The following is an 18368-nucleotide window of genomic DNA, read 5'->3' on the forward strand; positions in this document are numbered from 1 at the left end:
ATCCATCCATCCATCCATCCATCCATCCATCCATCCATCCATCCATCATCTTCCTCTTGTTCTTAAGTCATGTCTCAGGGCAGCAGCTTGAGCAGGGTGGTCCAGACATCTCTTTCCACAGCCTTCTCTTCTAGCTCTTCTGGGAGGACTCCAAGGTGTTCCCAGGACAACTGAGGGACTACGTCTCTCTGAGAGACATAGTCCCTCAGTTGTCCTGGGACTTCCCTGGGGTCTCCTCCCAGTTGGATATGCCTGAAGCACCTCCCTAGGGAGGCACCCAGGGAGCATTCTGACCAGATGGACCACCTCAACTGGCTCCTCTCGATGTGGAGGAGCAGTGGCTCTACTCTGAGTCTCTCCTGATAATTGCACTTCTCACCCTATCTCTAAGGGAGAGTCCAGCTACCCTGCAGAGGTATCCACGATCTCATTCTTTCAGTCACTACACAGAGCTTGTGACCATAGGTGAGGGTAGGAACTTAGACTGACTGGTAAACAGAGAGCTTTGCCTTACAGCTCATCTCACTCTTCATCACAGTGGACCGGCACAGAGTCCGCAATACTGCAGACGCTGCACCAATTCGTCTATCAATCTCATGCGCCATTCTTCCCTCACTCGTGAACAAAACCCAGAGATACTTGAAGTCCTCCACTTTAGACAGAACCTCACCCTCGACCTGAAGAGAGAAATCCACCCTTTTCTGACTGAGGACCATGGCCTCAGATTTGGAGGTGCTGATTCTCATCCCAGATGCATCACACTCAGCTGTGAACTGCTGAAGTGAGAGCTGAAGATCACGGCATGATGACGTCAACAGGACCACATCATCTGCAAAGAGCAGAGATGGAATCCTGAGGCCACTGACCTGGACTCCCTCCTCCCCATGGCTACATCGAGAAATTCTGTCCATAAAAGTTATGAACAGAATCCCCACCCTGAATGGTCCAACTTACTAATGGTAACGAGAACCAAACTCGCACCGTTTGTATAGAGACGGAACAGCCCGTAACAACGAAGACCCAATCCCATACTCACGGAGCCCCCCCCCCCCCACACACACACACACACACACACACACACACACAGTGTACCCTGAGGTTCAAATAACTTTCCCAATGAGTGAAAAATCACTTCATGTATCTGGCTGAAATAACTTCTGTCTGGTAGTTTCTGTCATCTTATAAAAATCTAAATCTGTGTATGTTGCCCTGCAGAATGATCACTATGGACTTGGAGCAGGTGATCTGTCTGTTCCTCGCCCTGCTGCTAGCTGTCAAGTACATCTTCTTTGAGCAGTCTGAGACGGAGTCTGTGCTGTCCTTGAAGAGTCCCATCTCTCTGGCTCCCCGAACCCCAAACCTGCTCCACGTGGAGACCTGCTGCATCAGGGAGCCAGCTGACCGCAAATTCTCAGCTTCTGCCTCTACCTGCAGGGCAGAGAGAGGTGTGTGTGTCTCCAATGATGAGTTTGGAGCTAATAAACTCCTGCAGCTTTGTGATTTCCAGCTCTGCCTTGTTTCCATAGATGAAGTTATTCGGCCGTTTCCAGCCCTCACCACTGAGCAAAAGACCTTGTTTGTTATTGGAGAAGAAGAAGAAATAGAAGAGAGAAAGTCTGAGGTCACTGAGCCCAGTTTCCCTAAGAGACCCAGAGGATTGGATGAATGTGTGTCCATCTTTAAAAATCCTGAGGTGAGTCATCACTACTGGTGGGCAAATTAAGCTTTTCTGAAACAAAAACTGGAGTTAAAGTACTGGGAAGCTGATTGCTGAATGCAGACGTGTCGATTACAATGGCAGACAGGTGAGTATGAAAAGGTAAGACAGAGTAGCTGAGGGAAACTATGCCTGGTCAACAAAAGGTCATCACTGGAATTTAACTAAGCAAATAAGCAGGGTTGTCCAATATGTTGATGGTGATCTACCAGTCCATCTCAAAGGTATTATGGGTAGAACTCATGACATTAAAAATTAAACGTCAGTCTATCATCCATCTATGAAATTTGTCTCCTGATTGACAGACGGGGCAGCCAGTCTGAGGCCCTGTTTACACGACGTCAAACATCCGTTCATTTACAGACAACAGCCCTCGTTCTCTCTGAAACCAAAGGTTTCTGAATCCAGGTCTCAGAGAGGAGATTTTTGGGGGAACCCCTCCACGGAGATATGAAATGATCCAAGTTTGAAGTTGCACATGCACACTACAGGCGGCTGCAGTCAAAGTCAGAGTTTCTTTGTGTCATGTGGTGGAATGACATTATGTAAACAGGGTCCCTGTTACATCCAACAAAAATATAAATTGTAGAGTAAAACAGCAATAAGTTCTAAGATATGAACTAAGAAATACGCTAAACTAAGAAAACACTAAGCACTAGTCAAAAAGCGTTCAATACAAAAACAACTGGACTTTATTTGTAACCGAAGACGTTTCGCTCCTCATCCGAGGAGCTTTCTCAATTCAAAGAGCAGAGAGTGAGAGATTCAGGTTATAAGGCTGAGTGAGATAAGACACACACACACATATGTAGATTGGCAATTCACACCTAAACAACCTTAACAGTAAGAGTCTTTTGTTCCTCTTATTCACAGACGAGGCCCCTCTGTTTCCATCAGGTGTGAAAACCGGCTGGGAATCCGTTTTAAAGTTGCATTATAGGTTTTTGAAAGTGGAAATCTGAGGCCTCCTCCTCTGTTAAGAGACGGCTTTTCTCTTTTTACATAAATTGCTTCCTTCACCCCCTCTCAAACCATCTGTGTTCTCGGTCCAAAATGTGCACATTTTGGTCCTCAAAAGAGTGTCCCTTATCTGTGAGGTGGAGGTGAACAGCTGAGTCTTGTCCTGTAGAGCTGGCTCTCCTGTGTTGAGCCATGCCTCTGTGAAGAGGCTGTTTAGTTTCTCCAATGTAGAGGTCTGGACAGTCCTCGCTGCACTGGACCACATACACTACACCACTCTGTTTGTGTATAGGTGTTTTGTCCTTAGGGTGGACCAGCCTCTGTCTGAGAGTCCTGCTGGGTTTGAAATGTACTGGGATCTTGTGTTTGTTGAAGATCCTTCTGAATTTCTCTGATACTCCAGCAACATAAGGGATGACAATGTTTTTACGTCTGCTGTTCTCCTTTTTCAGTTTATTGGTGTGTTTTGTAGATTTCCTCACTGACTTGACAAAAGCCCAGTTAGGATATCCACATGTTTGAAGAGCTTCTTGAATGTGTTTCTATTCCTTTTCCTTACCTTCTGTCTTCGTTTGAACACTTTCACCTCAGATCCTCCTATGTTCAGTGGGGGTGGGGGTAGTTGTGTTCCTTCTGAAGTCTGCAACCATCTCCTTCGTCTTCTTCACATTAATGTGAAGGTTATTCTCTTTGCACCAGCTCTCCAGGTGTTCCACCTCCTACCTGTAGCTGGACTCGTTGTTTGTGATGCATCCAACCATCACTGTATCATCTGCAAACTTTACAATAAAACAGCCTGGATGGGTAGGTGCACAGTTAGATGTGAGCAGAGTAAACAGGAGAGGGCTCAGCACACATCCCTGAGGTGAGCCAGTGCTGAGGGTTATGGTGGAGGAGGAGAAGTTGTGGATCCTCACAAACTGTGGTCTGTTTGTTAAGAAGTCTAGGACCCAGTTGCAAATGGAGGGGCTTAGTCCTAGTGTGAGTAGTTTGTCCATCAGGGTTTGGGGGGTTATGGTATTGCAGGCAGATGTGAAGTCCACAAAGATCATACAGACGTAGGAGTCCTTCTGCTCCAGGTGGGTGAGAGCAGTGTGGACCACAGAGGAGATGGCGTCCTCTGTTGATCAATTCTCGCAGTATGTGTACTGGTGAGGGTCATCGTTGATGTTGATGGTTGTTTGATGTGGGTCACTTAATGTATTTCAGCACTAACAAGAGTTATAATAAATAACAACAGTTATAATAAATAATAACAGTTATAATAAATAGTAACAGTTATAATAAATGATAACAGTTATAATAAATAACAACAGTTATAATAAATAACAACAGGTGGCAGAGAGCAGAGTGTTTTTGCGCTGCTCACCCTTTTTCATCATATTGCAGCAAAACTAATAAAATCCAGAGTCTAAAGAGACGTTGGTGTATTCAACAGTTTGGACATAACTGTCATGCAGACGCTGCATGTACAATAAAAGCAGCTGAGCCCTGCATCAGGGTTGCCAGATAAATTTATAATGTCTTATTTACCCCCACCTTTTCTGTGCACATGTTGAACAAACACAGCACACACCTCATCTTGGAATATCTTTACTCAGCACATATGACAGTTTAGGTAAATATAATTTTGGGGCAGTTGTGGCTGAGTGGTTAGAGCAGTCGTCCTCCAATGGGAGAGCTGGGGGTTCGAACCCACCAGCAGTCACATGCTTAAGTGTCCCTGGGCAAGACACTGAACCCCTCATAGCCTCTGATGTGTGTCCCATCAGTGTATGAATGTGATCGAAATCACTGATTAGTCTCTTTAGAATTATTTGTTCAATTAGTTTTGTAGAGATCTAGTAGAGTGCTGTATGAATGGGTAAATGAAGCACAGATTGTAGTGTAAAGCGCTTTGACTATCTTGAAATAAGATAGAAAGGCGCTATATAAGTACAGTCTACCATTTTAAAGCGACAGTATTATAGTTCATGATTTATTATCTGGCAACCCGACTGACATGGAAACTACAGTGTTTTCGTGTAAACCCACTCATTTTCTGTTTATTACCCCTAATAAACACTGAAAAAACACTAACGTTTCCAGAGGTTGTTCTCGTGTAAACGGGGCCTTAAAGTAGGTAGATCACTTTGAGTTGGTCATTTTAAAAGGCGCTCCCATGATGAAAAAGTGTGGACACCCCTGGTCTAAACAGTGTAACCCACTTGAATATCCTTCACCAAAAATGTTAAGGTTTACGTGCATTCCCCAGTTCAATTCTAGTCCTGAAAAACTTTATATATTCACTAATCAAGTCCCTCATTGAGGTCCACGTACTGCTTGGTTTATTCTATTAGTATTGCTGTTAGTTTTCAACAGAGTGCTAGTTAGTTAGGTGAGTTTTACGTGTTCTTAGTTTAGTATAAATATAAACAAGTTGAGTTTACCTGTACCTCATAACCACTGATGAAAATCTTAACCTCTCAAAGCAGATAAAACAGTAAGATTGTGTCCTCTACAGCTGGGGCCCCATCATCTGAGTGATGCTGAGATCATGCTCCTCGTGGCTTCCAAACACGTCCCTGCGTACAAACTGGAGGCTCTGATGGAGAAACCAGAGAGAGGAGTGTCCATACGACGACAGATGATCTCTGCTAAGCTTTCCTCTCCTTCTGCACTTTCCTCCCTGCCATACACCAACTATGATTATTCAAAGGTAATGCTGGTTAGTGGCTCTTCTAGAAATGTTTTATTGGGGTGGCCTCTGACCATCCTGGGCTGGTCCACCAAAACCATAAGCCAGAACAGAATTTGGCATTCATTATGTTGTCATACATTGTCACATTATCATATACCGGTAGTATAATCGACAAAGACAGTGTTTTATGAAATTTCTTTAACAAAGGTTCGTGAACGGTCGGCCCCAATAATTCACACGAGAGGAAATAAAAACAAGGAGACTGTCCTGCTAGAAATAATAGTGTCATTTATTAATCTGCCACAGAAAACAGCCAAGCAAAACATGTACACTTGTACACTCTTTACACACAAATTGATATGAGAGCCCCTCACCGTGACACGTGGTCGGGAAGCCTTCGACCCGAGTGACAGGAATCACACCAACAGCTGGGCACCGCGCGCTGGTCCGCAGCAGACTTCTAACTCTGTCACAGTACTTGTGTTTCTTAAATACCCCTCCCTGACCGGATCGCGTGAGAGCAGTGAAAAACAAGTTTGATGGTTATCAGAAGGACAGACAGAAAGTCGGTATCTCATAAAAACATGTTGTACAAAACCAAGGCAATAACCTGACCTTGAAAACATGCTTTCCCAGGCAACTGAGCGCTGTGACTTCCAAGCTCTGCTGCCAGAAATACTCCTAAACTTATTAAAGCATTCCTAAAGAGAACACGCTGCACCCCTCCGTCCCTCTGCAAACCATCAAAGAGTGTCTAAATATTATAAGTAACACACACAAAATATATGTTTGAATAGGTATGAAGGCAACTTAAAACCTTGTAAAATATATTTTTATATCAGACAACAATCCTGGAGTTAGGTTATACATTAGTCTGATTTAGTTTTATTTAATATTTATATATATTTACAGTTGATATTACTTATTTAGAAAAGCACTGTCATTAAATTTATTGAAGCTTGTCATCTCCTATATTTAAATTTATACTAAACTATTTGCTTCCTGAGAACCCTGCAATGTAATGTTGAGGACACTGGTTTTAGAACAGTTGTCCTAATTCAGGGGAACTACTGGTAGATTTGAATTTTTATTCTAATTTTAAATTATATACATATACACACGGGCAGCACGGTGGCACAACTGGTAGAGCTGCTGCCTCTCAGCGAGCAGGTCTTTAGCTCAAACCCCGGTCCAGGGGCCTTTCTGGGTGGAGTTTGCATGTTCTCTCCGTGCATGCGTGGGTTTTCTCCGGGTACTCCGGTTTCCTCCCACAGACCAAAAACATGCATGTTAGACTGATTGGTAACTCTAAATTGTCCCTAGGTGTGAGTGAGAGAGTGAATGGTTGTTTGTCTCTATGTGGCCCTGTGATGGACTTGAGACCCGTCCAGGGTGTACCCCGCCCCTCGCACAGTGATTGCTGGACATGGGCACCAGCGACCCCTGTGACCCAAAATGGAATAAGCGGGTAAAGATAATGGATGGATGGACACACACACACACACACACACACACACACACACACACATACATACTGGTATATGTCTTATACAATCACTCCAAATTGTTCAAAAACAATGTTTTATGTTGATGAGTTTCTGTTAACTCTAACTAGTACCTACAGTAGAGTACTGGAGTAGAAATAAATATCTTAAAAATTGAAACTCCGCACATTTCAGTTTTTTAGGAGGAACGCTCCCTGTATGGGAAGTGAAATGTCTTCAAGTACAGAAGTATATTGAATATTTTATTGTTTGGAGTCAAAGATGAGAAAACATTTGTCTGAAACTCCAGCTCCCAACTCTGGACTTCCTTTTTCATCATGGTTATTTTCAGGTTCTGGGCACCTGCTGTGAGAACGTGATTGGTTACATTCCAGTCCCTGTGGGTGTGGCTGGACCACTACACCTGGATGGTAAACAGTTTCAGGTTCCCCTGGCAACAACAGAAGGTTGTCTTGTTGCAAGCACAAACCGTGGCTGCCGAGCAATCGCAGTGAGTTGTTGAAAACATCTGAAACATGTCTTACACAACACTATGATAACATCTTCCAGTCATAGAGCTTTCTGATGGTTGTTCTACAATAAATGTATGTCTAGAAAATTATTAGGCCTTACATTTTCCTCCAATTAGGTGTGGATATACATCACTCTGCAGTTCCACTTTTCAACGTACCAACATCATAACAGTATCAAAGAGGCAGAAACCTTAAGAAGCATTTTTGTGAACTTCAAGAAGAATCTCAAACTGCTCTTTTGTATTTTGTCACAAACTGGCAGCTTGGAGGAGCTTGAAGTAGTATTTATCTTCAGAAACAGCAGCTATAAAGAACCACGGCAATCATCAGTTTTAGTAGTAAAATTAGAGTTCGGGAACTCTGTTCACATAACAGACCCAAGCTTAGTTTCAAGTTTATGGTATGGTATAAAGTTTATTCATTTTAAAAAATACAAAACAATTTCATAACAATATAAAAAATACAAGAGATTTAAAATGAAAGGCAGCAGAAGAAGAAAAAATCTTATTATATCTGCCCCTTTTTTTCCACACAATTAGTTCAATCACAATAATTTTCAAGTAACAGAACAAAATGAATAACTCTTTTTATTTTTTCTAATTATAATACAAAAACCTGTCTCAATTTTTCTAATTCTAATACAAAAAACACATTAAGCTACTTTATATATATATTTTTTTTAACAAAAAAAGTTTGATTCTTATACCAGAGCACTAGAAGCTTGAAGGTTCTGTGAAGTATCTTAGTTGTTACTTTTTATGGAAACAGCCCAAATCAAGATGGCCACCACAACAAAGCAATCTTTGCAAACACAAAAATGGCTATAACTGAGTTTTACAGAGATTGAGGTAAATGTGGTATGCAGTGGAGATGTTAGCCTCTTTTAAATTTTAACTCATAAACCCTGAAAAATAAAGAAACCATCATTAGGATTTTGTAAGGAAACCGTTCTCAAACCTTAGATTCACCAAAATATTGAATAAACTTGGAATAAATATGGAATAAATGATGACGGTCTTAAACGGGCCAGTGAAATCTATGATTTTTTTTGCACTAGTCGGATCCTCAATGCCACTTGTCAATCAATCCAGTAGGCTCGTTAGCAACTGACCAATTAGCAATTTCAATTTGTCCTGAAGGTAAACACCCCTTTCCTGCAGGAGCTCCACCCCCTTTTCCTCCGACAACATTGTCAGTGTTTTGCTTTATGGATGCTTTGCAGTCAGTCATGAAAAATCATCAGAAAAATGAATAAACATTGCCAGTGGAGAACATGTAATTCAAACTGTGTTACCCTGAGTGTTCAGAGAGTGGAAGTTTATTCCATTTAACAACTAAATGAAGTTTGGAAAAATCATAAAAGATGGATGAAGGCCAGCGGGCGACCTCATGAGCAGTACAATTAGCTCAGGGTTAGGATGCATGAGAGAATTGGAGCGTGCTCTATTCACACAAGGAGAGCTGTTTGTCAGGCTACGTCTTGTTGTTCTCTAAAATAGTTATTGAATCAAGTGTTTACTTATGTAAGTAAATGTAGATGTTTAACAACCCATTAAAATACAACAGAATCCAGGAAATTGCATCTACTTTATTAAAAATTTTCAGAGGGAGGACCTTCAGACCCCCCCACCAGTACCCCCCCCCCCACCCCCCCAACTTTACAAATGCTTCTGACACCATTGACAACTGTGTTGTTCAAGCCGAGAGCCATTGTCCGAACTGGGGGCTCATCACCCCTAAAGGTCAGAATCTAGAATCACCCCTGCCTACAGGGAAACATGGAGGAGGCTCTGTTCTGTTCTGGGGCTGCTTTGCTGCATCTAGCACAGGGTGCCTTGAATCTGTGCAGGGTTAAAAAATTTCAAGACTATCAAAGCATTCTGAACAAAATAGGCTGCCCAGTGACACAAACCTTAGTCTCAGTCATAGATTGCGTGTCTTCCAACGGGATAATGATCCAAAACACACAGCTAAAGATACATAAGAATGTCCTGATGCTGCTCAATAATCCAGGTAGAAAAAATGCACCAAAGTTAAGTCAGGTCCTCTGGATGGATTTTTTTTTTTTTAAACGGTCCGTCCAGAAGACGGACTCCAAAAACCATTCAATTCAAAAATACTTTATTAATCCCAAAAATAAATCAAGTGTTCTTGTAGCTCATTATCCTGGATTAATTTAAGAGTTGTTCTAGATTCTGATGGCTGTGGGCAGGAAGAATCCCTGCAGCGGTCCATCCCACAGCGAATCTGAATAATATGGCCATAGATGCTGATCCATCCACCCGGACATGGCAGTCCTCTTGGTCCTACTGGGCAGAAGGACCACAGAGCAGGACCATCTGAATGCCAGGCAGAACTCCTCCTCGAGTGATGGTCACTCCTCCCATCAGCTTGTTGAGCCCCTCGTTGTTGCGGACAGCCAACTGCAGGTTTCGGGGGATGATCCTGGTCTTTTAATTGTCACAAGCCGCGTTTCCCGCCAGCTACAGGATCTCGGCAATCAGGCACTTGAGCACCTCTGCCAGGTAGATGGGAATACATATCCACGGTGCCTCCTTTTCAACTCATTTGGGCTTTGGGGCTGTAGATGAGGTAATATCTGAGCTTTTGTGATCTTAATCAGCTGCTCCTAGTTGTTAAAAAAAACACATTGTTGCCATGGCTACACATCATAACATATGTCCAAAAACAAAGAGGTTTCAGTAAAAATCCTTCCAGATTCACAGCATCCGATACCAGAGAAAACAATCATTAAAAAAAAGAGATTTACATCCAGAAAAAAAATTTGTTCACATCCTTGGCAGAGGTCCCGTCGTCGGTAGAATCAGAATAAGCTTTATTATCATTGCACCGAGATACAGCGAGAACATGTACAGCCATCTGAAAGATGGACAAAGTGCACAAAGCTGCTGCTAATTAGCGCGGCCCTCTTATTCTTCCTCATATTAATATTTTTGCTTAGATGAGAAAAGGGAAGAAAACATGAGGAGAGACGGTAGAAAAAAAAAGATCTCTCACACCTTGTCCTAGACAGGGCACGATTTGAGGCATCAAAAAAACCTACCACGGCAAAGCAACATAAACAGACGTTATACATGTACATATAGGCGGTGAAGACATTGAATTTTAAGGGAAGGTCGTAGCATAGTCCAGAGCCCCCCTCTCAGCCATTGTCCAGATGAGGCTCTTTAAGGGTTCACAAGACGAAAGAGTGCAAGCAGGGAAGCCGGGGGGACGGAGCGCAGGAAGATTCATCAGGAAGATAAAATTGACAGAATTATGGTTTTAAACAATTGTCTTGAGCAATCAGTAAGTGTTCACTATAAGCGTTGTGGTGACTTGCAGCTACTACCATATCATATTTTAGGTCAACATTGATAAAACCGACAGATTTATAGCTATTTTTGGGGGAGATTAAGATCAGTTGGCTGTGGTGTCCATTTTGAATTGAGGTGACACCAAAAGTTAATCAGTTGTAGATGTACATCCAATGAATTTCTCTTAAGCTTTAGTAAAATGTCTATTTCTTTGTGAGACATTTGTTATTTCCTTTGATCACATCATCTAACACTAGTTCATATTTCTTTTTTATGGTCTGCTTGCTGTAGCTGGGTGGCGGAGCCAGCAGTCGTGTTCTAGCCGACAGCATGACCCGTGGACCTGTTGTTAGGCTCCCCTCAGCCTGCAGGGCTGCTGAGGTCAAAGCCTGGCTCGAGAGTCCAGATGGTTTTCAGGACATCAAAGATGCTTTTGACAACACCAGCAGGTAAATTGTAAAGTTTTGCTGCAAACAGACCTTTTGAAAGCACATACCTAGTTGCAACTCTTTTGGTTCTTATCTTGTATAAAATTCAACATGGTGGTGCTTTGGCAGGTTCGCTCGGCTCCAGAAGCTGCTGGTTGGTCTGGCTGGGAGAAATCTTTACATTCGTTTCCACTCCAGAACTGGAGACGCCATGGGGATGAATATGATCTCTAAGGTACCCTTCAAAATGTGGTTTTCATACTGTAGTTGGGCTAAGATTCTCTAGCTCTAAGCTCTAAAGACTTGGGACATAAATTTAGTCCAGCTTGGTAGGGAAGTCATCTTCCAATTGGGACAAAAGGCTTTCATCCTCAGCCCAATAATTTGAAGGTAGTATCTCACTGGGCAACAACTGTTTGGGACTGATTGATGAGACATCAGAGGAGAGATCCTGTGCAAGAGTCAGAATACAGTTTTGTTTTTTCATTCAACCTTTATTTAAACAGATAAATCGCATTGATCCTCGAAGACTCATTTACAAGTGAGATCTGTTTCGGCAAAAAAATCCTAACATGCTCTTAATCTTTGGCTGAAGATTAATAGCCTGAAAATGAAATAAACCTTGCACACAAGCACATAACACTGACATTCTGTGTGTGTGGGGGGGGGGGGGGGGGGGGGGGGGGGGCGCGAGGGGGACGCAAGGGCGATGAGCATGTCAAGGTTGATTGATTGATGTCCAGAGACAACTCACAGAGGCACTGCAGAGTTCTGATAAGCGTGGTATAATCGCTCAGTTCACATAGTTCCCTCTGGAGAGATCTGTACACTCTCAGGGGGTGCCAAGGATGGCCAAGGAGGACGTCAGATAGAATACAAAGAATTCTGAAATGATGACAGAATGTTTATTCAGCTGGGCCCCTCTGATTGGTCCGTAGACTTCCTCGGTGGGAGGTGGGGTGGGGGGTGGGGGGTGGGGGGGTGGGTGGGGTGTCAGAGCATCAAGGTTTACAGAGCTTCCAGGCGAATTAAGATAAGGTGGCCTGTCAAGGCCAGTCTGGGAGCTGAATTCAAATAAACATGATTGTTTTGGGCACAGGCAGAGCTTTACTGATTATGTCTACCTCGAGTCTGTGTCGGTCCTCTCGGTTCCGAAACGTCCAAATTAAATGGCCACACCACTAGACCATGCCTGAGAGTATTCCCCTAGATCTGATCCATCCTGCCAAAATAAATTGAGTCTGGATACTCGAAGCACGAACCAAGCCATCACATAAGGCAGGCAGCTTGACTAGAGCCAAATTTGCTGCCAACGACTTTCTTGTTTATTGATAGACCAGGAACCAGCCAAATCAAAAAAGCAGGAAACCAGTTATCATAAAGCCAATTATATATGCACCCGTAACATCTTCGATTGACAGCAGAGATAGACACTTCATAAAGTCTTCCAAGTCGATGAGACATCCAGCTGCGTGTGTGCCAACAGGGCAAATTGGCTCGCCTAAAGCCTGTCTTCTCTACAAAGAAATGTTATCAATTATGTTGAGGGACCAACTGACCAAATCCATAGTAGAATTACGATTTGGAAGATTTGTAGAAGAGAGGTTCTGAAGCAGTTTCACAGACAGTACAGAGCAAAGTAAAGTGGAGAGGGAGAGGAGGGGAAAGGCCTTCCGCCCTTGACAAGAGCAAGTGCTGAAGTGACGTATTGTGAAGTGAAGTATTGTGCTTTTGAGGTGAGCCTAAGACACTCGTGATGACGTGTGAATTACCATGATAGAAAATTTGTTGGATTAGATACAGTGAGGCTCTGGAGACAATATATTTGAGAGGCTGGACCTAATTCTACTTTTGAGTTGCCCATCGTGAGACGTATCGGACTGGTGTGGGCCTAATTTTTTTTTATTTTTTTTTACTTGCATTGCATTTTATGTTTTACTAATGGATGTTTTGTTGTAAATATTTTAATACTATTGTTATTGTTTTTAAGACTGTGTTGCTGTATTTGCATATTGTCCAGGACATCCTTGTAAAAGAGATTGATGATCTCAATGGATTTCTTCCTGGTAAAATAAAGTAATAAAAATAATAATAATAATAATAACCCACCCACCCCAGCTTGGTGCCTGTGTGTTGAGTTTTCCTCCGTATATGTGTGGGTCACTTCCCAGAGCATTCGGGTGGGGGGGAGAGGCTCAAACTGTTGTTTGTGCCTATGTCCCAGCTCTTTGGAGTCCATAGCAGGGGTGCTGGGAAGTGCTCATGCTAGAGACTTCATTGTCTTACTGAAGGGCATCAGTGTATCCCCTTGGGTAACCTAGAGGGGCATGATTGAGAGGAACAGTCTCTCTGATCTGAATCAAAGTAGTGTTCTGTTTTTCAACTTCTGTTCTAGTCACACAATGTTTGAATACAGGGGGTGTCCATGAGTGCAAATGGCACCAGGACACCCTAGGCCGTGGGTAGGGGTTGAACGACTACATAATTTTTAAACTCGACATTAACGTAATAAAACTCTAGTAGAACTCAAGTACTTGATGACATCATAGGATCTAAAGATACAAAAATAAATAAATAAATAAAACCGCAAAAAAGGTCATTATTTACCAAAAAAAGACCAACAAAACATTGGGAGCATATATTATGCCCCTACCATTTATCATACAGCAAATCAGTCACGGGAAAAACTAAACTATTAGTTATTATTATTAAACTGCAAAAGTGAAGAAATGTGCAGCATGTCAAAAGCGAAACTAAAAACAGTGGGGGTCCCACCCCGCACCACTGCCAGCTGTGGTGCGCATTAAGTTTAGTTTTAGAGATTAATATGTTTGTAGATTTTTTTTTTAATAGGTTTAGAGATGAATTTTTTTGCTTTTTGTTTGTGAAACAAGGTCAGAAGCTGGTTCTGGTTGGGTCGATTGGACACGGTGTTACACCATATTCAGTGACCGGCAACAGTGCATGCAACACCGCCCCCTACTGTCACAAAATATGGTGTAACACTGGTTCGCAACGAGCTCCAAACAGTCAGGAAGTTGTTTCATTTTCTGTTTCCTTACGGTAGTTGAACCAGAAGATTCATCTTTAGTGAAATATTTCCAGACTATTGATGCATTTCTACCTGTTTGTCAAGACTGGGCCTGCTCTGCTCCATCCGTCTGCTTGGAGGAATCCATTTTGTAACCCGCGCCAATGCGGATCATGTGACACGTGACGCAATGACGTAACGGCGGCGTAATGACGTCACCACGAATACTCGACGTGAAATTAAAAACCTCGATAGATGTCCTAGGAATCGATGTGTAGATTACTCAAGTAGTCTGTTAAAGCCCTAGCCGTGGGTCAATGATAGACTTTGTAGTCTTGTCATTTATACTGCAGCCCTATGTCTTGGACACAGCAGAAGACAGGAAGGAGCAGAGTTGTCAACTGATCATCACCTCGTGGTGATTTGGAACAGACAGTGGTGGAAGATGCTATAAAGAATCTGTAGACCAAAATGTATAGTAAGAGTTTGCTGGGAACGCTTGGCAGAAGAACCTGTTAGAAAGATCTTCAACTCCCATCTCTGACAGAGGTTCAACCACTATTGACTTCAACCAGTGATGTCGTCAAGCAATGGAAGGAATTTTTTTTTTCATTTAGCCTTTATTTATCCAGGTTAGTCTCATTGAGCCACGGGAACTAATTTTCAAGAGAGACCTGTTTAGGGAGCAGATAGTGGGGGTTAAGGGCCTTGCTCATGGGCCCAGAGTGGGGCGAAAGAGGGTGGGGGCAAGTGTGGGTGTTTCACCTACCCCACCCACAATTTTGATGTTGTCGGGGCCGGGGCGTGAACCGGCGATCTTCGGATCACAGGCCCACCTCTCTAACCTCTGCGCCACCACTCCCCCGAATATTTTGGTACTGGGTAATGACGACATATGGCATTATCCAGAGTAAGATCCAACTTTTAGGCCTGCTGGTGGTGCTCAAATGGTCCACGGTCTAAAGAGTTAATAACCAAATTTCTTAAAAAACAACATTTTGGGATTGAGGAGAAGCTCATCCTGGACAGAGCCCACTGTACTTTATGTGCTAAATCAAGGGACAGCGAACCTCCACAACTGATGATCTTTGGGGTGACCAAGTTGCAAACCAGGACTACTGTTCTACTCTGTGCCGAAGAGGTCTTCAGTGCCACACAATGGGAGAAGGCTGAACATTTTCTCTGATTCCATACTGCCTGTGGCTAATTGAAGGGTGGCTTTCATTCTAATGAAGAGAGAGCACTGTGAAGAGAGAGTTCTGTGACTGTGCTAATGTTAAATTCAGCTTCTTGTGGGATTTTGAGGGTGAATAATGTTGTCCTGAATCTGGGGGAGTGGTGGCACAAAGATTAGAAAGGGTGGGCCGGTGATTGGAAGCTGATTTGACTCCCTGGATGGACAACTTCAAAATTTGGGTGGGAAAGGTGAAACACACACACCTGCCTCCACCCTCATTTGCTCCACTCTGGGCTCTTGAGCAAGGCCCTTAACCCCCACCATCTGCTCCCTCAGATGCTCTAGAGAGCAGCTCTCTGCTCCACACAGAGGGCTGTGGTAGCTTGGTGGTCTGTGGTTGCGTCAGGAAGGGCATCTGGTTTCACCAAGCAATCACCAAGTCTTCGTCTGAGTTAGTTCGCTGTGGTGACCCCTGAAGAAGAGAGCAGCCGAAAGAAGAAAATAATACCGGTAACAATAATCATGATGTCCTGAATCTACAAATCTGACCAAACTGGTGTTGCTGTCAAGACAGTTTGAATAAAGAAACTTTCATTTTTTTTTCAAAATTTGACATGTAACACACAGATACACACAGACACACACAGACACACACAGACAGACTCAGATAGACACAGAGAGACAGACACAGAGAGATGCTTATGGCTTATGAAAATTGTCACATGGGTGTTTGTTAGCTAATAGGTTGGAGAAACAGAGTACGGTAGTTTTCTTTATTTGTGCCTTCTAAAATAACACTCCTTGCTAAAAAGTCTAGCTGCGCATCTGGTCGCCACAGTGAGCAACTTGCATGAAAATTTGGCGATTGTTTTATGTTGGATGCTCTTCCTGAAGCAACGACAAAGCTACCACAGCCCTCTTTGTGGACCAGAGGGCTGCCATCTAGGATACATGAGGGTTAAAGACCTTGTTCAAGTGCCTAGAGTAAGGCAAATGAGGGTGGAGGCAGGTGTGGGTGCCAAACCTTTTCCACTCAAATTTTGATCAGGGATACGGTCGGGGGTTTGAAACGCGTGCCTTCTTTAACCGCTGTGCTACCACTCCCCCGCACAGAAACACAGTAATTTTCAAACAATGATGGTCTTGCTTGGTTCCAAACACAGTCAGGCTGTAGCAAAAGGTTTTCCTCCTTTCTCACAGTTTGTTGGTCATTAGTGGCTGAACTGGACTCGAACAGTTGCAGCACGGTGCAGAAGTGTTTGATGCATTGAAGTTCTGGTGTTGACTTCCTGATTTTTCTGCAGGGCACGGAGCAGGCTCTTCACCGACTGCAGCATCACTTCCCTGAGCTGCAGATTGTTGCAGTAAGTGGAAACTACTGCACAGACAAGAAACCAGCTGCCATCAACTGGATTGATGGGAGGGGCAAGTCTGCTGTCTGCGAGGCCACTATCCCAGCAAAGGTGGTCCGGGAGGTAGGAAGAGTCTGCATTTCTAACCCTTCCACCCCCCAACTCAGGCATTAGACACAATGTCCATGTCTTTCATATTGTGACTTTTCTTAATATCTGAGATCATAAAGGAAAAAAAAAAACTTAATGGGGAGCCAATGCTGAGAACCAGGACAGGTGACATGTGATTATCTCGTGTTTGCCTGTAAGGAGTCGAGTTGCAGTATTTTGTACAGCAAGAGAGCAGACTGTGACTGAAAAATAACAGCTGTTATGACAGTCAAGACTGAAGGAAATCAACATGTGAATCATTTTTTCAAAGTCCATCCATCCATCTATCCATCCACCCAATCGTTCCATCCATTGATCGTTCCATCCATCGTTCTGAAGTCAGGTCTCGGGGGCAGCATCTTGAGCATGGAGGTCCAGACATCACTTTCCACAGCCACCTCTTCCAGCTCTTCTGGGAGGATTCCAAGGTGTTCCCAGGCCAACCGAGAGACATAGTCTCTCCAGCGTGTCCTGGGTCTCCCCCAGGGTCTCCTCCCAGTCAGACATGCCCGAAGCACCTCCCTAGGGATACGCCCACAGGAAGCATCCTTACCAGATGCTCGAACCACCTCAACTGGCTCCTCTCGATGTGGAGGAGAAGCTGTTCTACTCCGAGTCTCTCCTGATAACTGAACTTCTCACCCTATCTCTAAGGGAGAGTCCAGCTACCCTGCAGAGGAAACTCATTTCAACTGCCTGTATCCACGATCTCATTCTTTCTGTCACTACCCAGAGCTCGTGACCATAGGTGAGGGTAGGGACGTAGACTGACTGGTAAACAGAGAGCTTTGCTTTACAGCTCAGCTCCCTCTTCACCACAATGGACCAGCTCAGAGTCCACAATACTGCAGATGCTGCACCAATCCTTCTGTCAGTTTCAGGCTCCATTCTTCCCTCACTCATGAACAAAACCCAGATATACTTGAACTCCTCCACTTGAGACAGAACCTCACCCTCGTCCTGAAAAGAGCAATCCACCCTTTTCTGAATGAGGAAAGTTTGTAACACTTTCATATGAAATCAACAGTTGATAGGAATGAGAAACAGGCGTTATTGTAGAAACAGGGTGTCAGTGACAGTGACTCATGTCTCATCTCTGTCCCGGTGGATTAGGTCTTAAAGACATCAACGGAGGCTCTGGTCGATGTCAACATCCAGAAAAACCTGGTTGGCTCAGCCATGGCAGGAAGCATCGGTGGCTTTAATGCACATGCAGCCAATTTGGTGGCTGCCATCTACATCGCATGTGGACAGGTAAAGTTATTTTTGTGGATTTGTTTCGCATGATGTCAGTGAGCTTAAAGAATGATACATGAAGGTGTGTTCTCCAGGATCCAGCTCAGTCTGTTGGTAGCAGTAACTGCATCACACTCATGGAGTCTTCAGGACCGACAGGGGAAGACCTGTACATCAGCTGCACTATGCCCTCTATTGAACTGGGTACTGTGGGAGGGGGCACCAATCTGCCCCCACAGCAGGCCTGCCTCCAGGTACACACACACACACACACACACACACACACACACACACACACACACA

The 18368-nt window shown here is 43.7% G+C and overlaps 1 protein-coding gene across 1 annotated transcript in view; it reads left to right on the plus strand.

Moving 5' to 3' along the window:
- LOC119412939 (3-hydroxy-3-methylglutaryl-coenzyme A reductase) overlaps positions 1-18368 on the plus strand; it is a 68122-nt gene that overhangs the window by 7812 nt on the left and 41942 nt on the right. The window contains exons 9-17 of the mRNA XM_037679946.1: positions 1216-1445; positions 1527-1693; positions 5181-5375; positions 7194-7352; positions 10983-11140; positions 11249-11354; positions 16632-16802; positions 17943-18083; positions 18161-18319. Coding sequence (XP_037535874.1) covers positions 1216-1445; positions 1527-1693; positions 5181-5375; positions 7194-7352; positions 10983-11140; positions 11249-11354; positions 16632-16802; positions 17943-18083; positions 18161-18319 — 1486 coding nt within the window. The remainder of the gene's footprint in view (positions 1-1215; positions 1446-1526; positions 1694-5180; positions 5376-7193; positions 7353-10982; positions 11141-11248; positions 11355-16631; positions 16803-17942; positions 18084-18160; positions 18320-18368) is intronic.

This window comes from Nematolebias whitei, chromosome 8 (genome assembly GCF_014905685.2).
Source record: "Nematolebias whitei isolate Nwh7 chromosome 8, NemWhi1, whole genome shotgun sequence".
In the NCBI taxonomy this organism is placed as follows: Eukaryota; Metazoa; Chordata; class Actinopteri; order Cyprinodontiformes; family Rivulidae; genus Nematolebias; species Nematolebias whitei.